This window comes from Poecile atricapillus, chromosome 3 (assembly GCF_030490865.1).
Source record: "Poecile atricapillus isolate bPoeAtr1 chromosome 3, bPoeAtr1.hap1, whole genome shotgun sequence".
NCBI lineage: Eukaryota > Metazoa > Chordata > Aves > Passeriformes > Paridae > Poecile > Poecile atricapillus.
The window spans coordinates 964,668-971,557 of record NC_081251.1 but is presented as its reverse complement, the minus strand read 5'-3'; the positions used below and the strand labels follow the sequence as shown (position 1 = coordinate 971,557).

At 69.6% G+C, this 6,890-nt stretch overlaps 1 protein-coding gene across 1 annotated transcript; it reads right to left on the bottom strand.

The window, feature by feature from the left end:
• Nucleotides 1–534: 534 nt before the first annotated feature.
• GAREM2 (GRB2 associated regulator of MAPK1 subtype 2) lies at nt 535–6,553 on the bottom strand. Its single transcript, XM_058834288.1, has 6 exons — nt 6,442–6,553; nt 4,983–5,123; nt 3,762–3,892; nt 2,276–3,382; nt 1,591–1,754; nt 535–1,485 (listed from the first exon to the last, which is right to left on the bottom strand). The coding sequence occupies exons 1-6, from the start codon at nt 6,551–6,553 to the stop codon at nt 639–641; spliced, it is 2,502 nt and encodes an 833-aa protein (XP_058690271.1). The 3' UTR covers nt 535–638.
• Between the last annotated feature and the right edge of the window lie 337 nt (nt 6,554–6,890).

Sequence of the window (6,890 nt, the reverse complement as noted above, 5' to 3'; positions counted from 1 at the left end):
ACGTCACCTCTCCCTGTCTTTCAAAGCTCCCAGACCAAAACTGGGACAAGACATCATCTCATCTGCCTCTGCTGAGTTCGGGGGGAGGCACAGGGCTGGTAACCAGCCTTCAGCCCTCCTGGGGAGTTCAGCATTCCCAGGACCTGTCCCTGCTCTGGGAGCAGGGCCTGGGCTGCTGCTGCTGCTTTGCAGGGATGTGCCTGGGGCTCTCTCAGGTCACGGGCGCTTCCTTGTAGGCTGTGGGATCCCCCCAGGATCATCTGCCCTTGGAGGGGGACATGAATCCCTTCCCAAGAGATGGGAATGGTCTTGCAGGGAGGGGAGAAACCCCTCAGAGCATCCATCCTCCCCCCTTCCCCTCCTCCCCGAGCAAGGGCCTTCTCTGGGAGCTCATTACTCTCCCGTACATTTATTATGCTAATCCACAAGGATTAAGTTAAACCAGTCGACGCAAAATCCAGTGTTTTCCAGCCCGTTGGGGCCAAAATTACTGTCCAGTGTTAAAACGGGAAGGGGGAAGGGCTGGGCGATGGGGAGGGAGAACCTGCAGCATCAAAGAGGGACGGGAGCGGGGCCACCCGGAGCTGTGCTCCCGGTGACTTGGGGACCCCCCCGTGCCGGGGGCCCCTGGCGTGGCACTAGATCTTGGGGCGCCAGCCCTTGATGAACTGCATGATCTTCTTCACCTGGAGCTTGGTGAGGCGGAAATCGTCGGCCAGGATCTCCTCGCTGAGCTGCACGAAGATGCTGCCGTCGATGCGCTCCCGGGCGAAGAAGCTGACGACGTCCTCGGAGAGGCCGATGAAGCGCAGGCACTTGGACACCTCCTCCAGCGACAGCGCCGACAGATCGGCGGGCGGCAGCCAGGCCGGGCTGTCCCCGCTGGGCCGGGGGGCGGCCGGGGGCGCTGCCCCATCGCCCCGCGCTGCCGGCGGCACCTCGATGACCCCCTGGGCCAGGTACAGGCGGGTGACGCCCTCGGCCCCTCGCAGGACCGCGGGGGACAGCGGGGCCGCCCCCCGGATGACGATGCCGTCCCCGTCCAAGCCCTTGGGGGGCCGAGGGGGGACCGCCGGCTCCTCGGCGGGGGCGAAGGGCTCCGGTGTGGAGGAGGAGGAGGGCGCGGCCGGGGCCGAAGGCGCTTTGGGCCACTCGGGGCTCTCCGGCCACTCGGCCGGGCCGGCGAAGGGGTTGAGCGCCCCGAAGGGTGCAAAGCGCTTCTGGGGGTGCGGGGGCTTGAGGCGGGGGCAGCTGCGGAAGGGCTTCAGGGGCGGCTCGGCCCCCAGCAGCGGCGTGGAGCAGCCGCTGCCCGCGCCCGGCTCGGGGAACGCCCAGGGCTCGGACCAGGAGCTGGGCGCGGGCTGGGCGGGGGGCAGCGGCCGCCCGGGGGGCTCGGCGGCCTTGCAGTCGGCCCAGGTGCAGGGGTAGCAGTACAGCGAGTAGGCGTCGGGAGAGGGCGAGGCGCTGCCGCTCCGCGGGACCGACCTGCGGGGGCCAGGGCAGAGTCACCATCACCCCGGCGCGGTGTCCCCATCCCCGGGCTGCAGGAACCACCCCCCCGCCCAGCCCGGGGTCCCCAGAGCCACTCACCCGTCGTGGAGCCCCGAGGAGTAGTAGGAGAGGCTGGGGCTGGGCGAGGGCGCGGGTGCCAGCTTCGGGCAGCGCAGGGGGGCCGGGGGGCTGCAGGGGGCCGGGGGGCGGCTGCCCCGGGGCGGCACCGGGGGCGCGTTCAGCAGCCGGCACTCCTCCTTCACCTGCAACCGAGGCAGCGCCGTCAGGGCCCCAGGGGGAGCTGGGGATCCCCGCGGCTGGAGGGGTGAGGGGGAGCTCGGGGACAGCCGGTCCTGCCGAACCACGAAGCTCTGGGTGCAAATGGGGAGACTTGGGGCCCTCCTTCCCCGTGGTACGAGGAGACCAAAACATTGGGGTACCCTGTGGTGAAGAGGAGCCTGAAATTTTGGGTGCCCCGTTGTGTAGGGAAGCCCAGAGGGTCTGGGTACCCCACGGTTCCGGGCAGCCCAAGAGCTTCAGGTGCTCGATGGTGCAGAGAGCCCCGGGGAGCCGGGGGTACCGCGGTACGAGGGTGTCCCTGAGGATCTGGTGATGGGCAGCCCTGGGGAACTGAGGTCTGAGGATTTGGGTGACCAAGCAGAGCCGGGGAGGGACCCCAGGGCCAGGGGACAGGGACGGGGTCGGGGCTGGCCTCGCCGCGGAGCGGCTGCCAGGACCGCAGCGATGCCACCGCCCGTCCCTGGGGACAGCAGCGGGCTCTTACCGCCTCCGATTTGGGTGGCACAGGGGGCGGGGTGTCCCCGCCGGGCTCGTCCCCGGGGCGCTGCGGGGAGCCCAGCGGGGTGACAGCCCCGAAGGAGACGAGGTCCGGCCGGCCGCCGGTGCTGCCCAGCTCGCAGCAGCCCTCAGGGCTGGGATTGCTCCACAGCTCCTCGTAGGGAATCTCCAGCGGCTCCTGAGTCCTGAACTCGGGCTCGGCCCAGTCGGGCGTCATGTACTCCCGCTCGGGCTCGGGGAAGTCGGGCAGCGGCGGGCGCGGGGTGCCCCCGCCGAGGCCCCGCGGTCCCTGGCAGCGGGCGGGGGGCTCCCGGGGACCCCCGGAGCCGCAGGCACAGAGCGAGAGGCGCTGCAGGGGCTGGCTGAGCTCCTCGCGGGCGCAGGCGGGCAGACACAGCCGCAGGCGCCGCGGACTCGCACATTCCTCCAGAAAGTCCGGCTTGGCCTCCCGCACGGCCCGCGAGTACTCGTCGGGGTTGAAGCGGTCGTGGCAATACGCGGCGCTGTCCCGCAGCAGCTTCTCCAGCTGCGGGTCGCCGGCCAGCAGCCCCTCGGGCAGCTGGAAGCGGGGCATGTCGGTGAGCAGCAGAAAGTGGAAGGGCACCAGCTCCTCCCGGCGCAGGATGCAGCACAGCACCACCGTCTTGGAGATGATGCTGACCAGCTTGTAGCAGTGGCCCTCGCGGATGGCGTGCAGGTCGTAGGGGTTGCGGGCGGGCCGGCTGGGCACGGCCACGTTGACGGGCAGCCTCACCTTCTCGATGATGCTGCGGATGGTGTGCTCGCCCTCCTGCAGCCGCAGCTCCAGCGGGCTGCGCGTGCTGAAGCGGCCCTTGCACTGGAAGGGGAGGCTGAGGCTCTCGTTGGTGCGGTGGTTCATGCAGATCAGACACGGCATCTTGCCCTTCACCTGCCGCGCCCCCGCCGCCGGCGCCGCCTTGCCCAGCTTCCGCAGGAGGGTGTTGAAGCGCGACTTCTCCTTCACCGTCTTGGCGCACAGGATCTCCGCTTGCCCCATCAGCGTCAGCTCGTCCCCCGCGTTCAGCGTGAAGTTGTAAACCTCGCTGTCCTCGCTGAACTCCCCCGACACCACCTGCCCGTGACAGCCCCAACGTGGCACCCGCTGCCCTGCCCCGGGCCGCCGACACCCCGCCACCATCCTTGATGTGTCCCCACCATCCCTGACACCCCGCCACCATCCCTGATGTGTCCCCACCATCCCTGACACCCCACCACCATCCTTTATGTCTCACCACCATCCCATGACATCCCATCACTGTTCCTGATGCTCCACCACCACTCCCTGCTGCCCCACCGTCCTCTCCTGATGTCCCACCGACCCCCAAAGTCCCTGTTGCCTCGCCCCTACTCCCCAATGCTCCCCTCCTGCCCCACCACTGTCCTCGGTGTCCCCTGACGTCCCACCAGTGTCCCCTGCTGCCCCAGCCCCGTCCCCTGCCGTCCCCCAGGACCTTCACGCTGAAGGTGATGGCCTCCATGACGAAGATGCGGTCTGGGAAGATGCTGGCCACCTCCTCCACGCTGTTGAAGTACTGCACGGGCTCGCGGAGGTCCCGGTCCTGGTCCAGCAGCTTGAACTTCCCTGCGGGGACCCCCGAGCCCACCGAGGTGAGAGGAGCCCGACTGCTCACAGGGAGCTGCTGTCACCCCCCCCCCCGCCGGGGCCACACAGCCCTTCATGGGGGGCAGCCAGCCCGGAGGCAGCCGGGGGTCCCCAGCACATCTTTGGGGACAATCCCGTGGGCTTTGTCGATGTCCAAGTGCTGCAAGGGGGACCCCAGAGCGTCCCCCGGCCCTGCACCCCCCCCCCCCCAGCAGCACCTGGGGGGTTTCTGGATGGGACAGGGCACACGGGGTGTCTCAGCAGTGCCACTCGGCACCCCCAGAGCTGCAGGGACCCCCCAAAAGCGTTCCTGTGAGTGGAAGAACACGCCCAGGGCAGCCCGGATTGCAAGGGGTGCCCGCTGCCCCCCAGGATCCCGTGCCGGGACAGACAGAGGGAAGGGAGCGGGCAGGACAGGGGGAAAGGCAGGAACGGGAGCGGGGGAGCCGCAGCCACAGCGAAAACACCGGCATCGGCTGCCGGGCACGGACCTGACGGGAATATTAATCCCTGCCGGCGGAGCTGGGACAGCGGAGCTCCTCGCTTGGCTCCGGGGGCACCCGAGGCTGGAGCCGGCTCAGGCCCACATGCCGGAGCACCGCTGGCCACGGCCGAGCCCCCGAACGCTGTTAACACACTGCCCAGCCCCCCTCCATCCCCCGGGGGACGGGTGATTAACCCCTCCCCCTCTCCATTTCCCATTATTTATTTATTAGCAGGACTCATTACCGCCATGGAGCACTTAGAGGGGTCATTAAGGCTCCGGCGGCTGCCGGCAGAGGCAGCTCAGCACCTTCGTCTGCACTGCCGGCCCCAACCCAGCCTCATCCTCATCCCATCCCATCCCCATCCTCATCCTCATCACTCTCCCTGTCCCCGTCCCATCCCAATTCCCATCCCCATCCCTGCCAGCCCCCTCTGCAGCCCCTGCAGCTCTGCCAGAGGTGGGGGCAGCCCCCAAACCAGAGCATCTCCTACCCCAGACTGGACCTTACTGGAGCAGCCCCTCGGGCGGGTCCCGGCCCTGCTGGCCAGGGGACCCCATTCCCGTTGTCCCCAGCTCCCCCACCTGGGTACTGGAGGGGGATGTCGATTTTGGGCCCGATGACGTAGTGGCCCTCCTCCAGGCTGTGAGCTGTCACCGTGGTCCACTGCCGGCACGAGTGGACCAGAAGCACGTCCTGGGCTGTCACCCCCTCCACGCGCTCACCTGCGGGGGGACAGGGCTGTCACCAGCGCCAGCCGCCCCCGCCCCCCGGCGCCGCTGCCCGGCCGGAGCGAGGGATGAGCAGGTGCCGCTGCCAAGAGCCGCCAGTTGCCCAGGAAACAATTTCTTTGTCCCCCCTGAAAAGCTGCAGCCGCCGCAAACAAGAAGTTTATTGAGTCGGGGCCGGCGCAGGCCCCCCCGAGAGCCCTCCAGAACCGCGGCACCCCGACCCCCCCCCGGCAGCCCCGGCCCCCGGGACGGGCCCTCCTCCGAGGGGTCCCCCTGCTCCCCCCGGCCCCACCCAGCCCGGCCGGGGGTCACAGGCAGCTCCCCCAGCCAGGCCGTGTCCCAGGGAGCGCGGGGAGGGGACACGGTGGCTCTCGGCCCCTGCCAGCCTGGTGCCAGCACCTCCGGAGTGTCACCCGGGAAGGGTCACAGGGGGGGAAGCGCTGGGCCGTGGCGGGGGGCAGTGGGAGCAGCCTGAGCCCCACAACTTCCCCCCTCACATCCCCACGGGGCAGGAGCCCAGGGACCCCCCTGAGGGGCAGCCCCCGGCCCCCCCAGCCCCCCTCCCCCCTCCGGAAGGATCCGACCAGAGCAGCCCTGGAGCCGGGACAGCAGCTTGGGCTCACCTGGCCCCAGCCTTCCTCCCTCCCTCCTCCTCAGCACTCCAGACTCCTTCCTTCTCCTGCTCCCTCCAGTCCTTCTCCTCCTCATCCCTTCAGCCTCTTCCAGCCTACTCTCCACCCCTCCAGCCTTCCTCTCTCCCCCCACCTCCTCCTCACTTCTCCAGTCACCATTCCTTCTCCTCACCTCTCTATCTTTCCTATCTTATTCTTCATCCCTCCACTCTCCACCTCTCCCTCCAAACCTTCCTCCTCCTCACTCTCAAGCCTTCTTCATTTCCTCATCCCTCCACCGCTCCCCGTTCCTCATCACTCCAGTCTCCCTCCCTCCTCTTCATCTCCCCAGACTTTCTCCCTCCCTCTTCTGGTCCCTTCGTCCTTCGTCTCTCCCTCATCACTCCGACCTCCCTCCCTCCTCGTCCTCACTCTCCAGCCTTCCTCCCTCCCTCCCCATCCCTCCGCCTTCCACCCCTCCCTCCTCCTCATCACTCCATCCTTTCTCCCTCCTCCTCATCACTCCAGCCTCACTCTCTGTCCCTCCATCCTCCCTCCCTCCCTCCCTCCCCTGGTCCCTCCAGCCTTCCTCCCACCCTCCTCCTCCTCCCCATCACTCCAACCTCCCTCCCTCCTCCTCCTCCTCCTTCTCGTCCCTCCAGTCTTCATCCCCCTCTCGTGTCCTCCCCCTCCGGGCTCACCCTGCCCGAGGCAGACGAGGGTGGGCAGGCGGCACTGGCTGACGATGGCGTCGAGGGGCAGCGCCGCGGGGCTCCAGCGGAGCCGGGCCAGCCCCGCCGCCAGCTTCTCCATCGCATCGCGGCTCAGGCCGGCCCCGGGCCGGGCTCCATCGCCGCCGCCGCCGGGCCGGGGCCGGGGCCGGGGGCGGGGGGCGGCGGGAGCGGGGCAGGAGGAGCCGCCCCCCGCCCGCCCCCGGCCCCTCCTGCCCGCCCGCCCCGGCAGGCGGAACCCCCCGGCGGGGGCGGGGGAGGCGGCGGCGGGCGGGGACCCCCGTGCCGGACATCCCCCGGGAGAGGACATTCCCCGGGAGCGGGTATCCCCCTAGGGCCGGGTATCCCCCTAGGGCCTGGTATCCCCCAGGGCCGGGCATTCCCCCTCGCCCGGGTATCCCCCCAGGGCCGGGTATCCC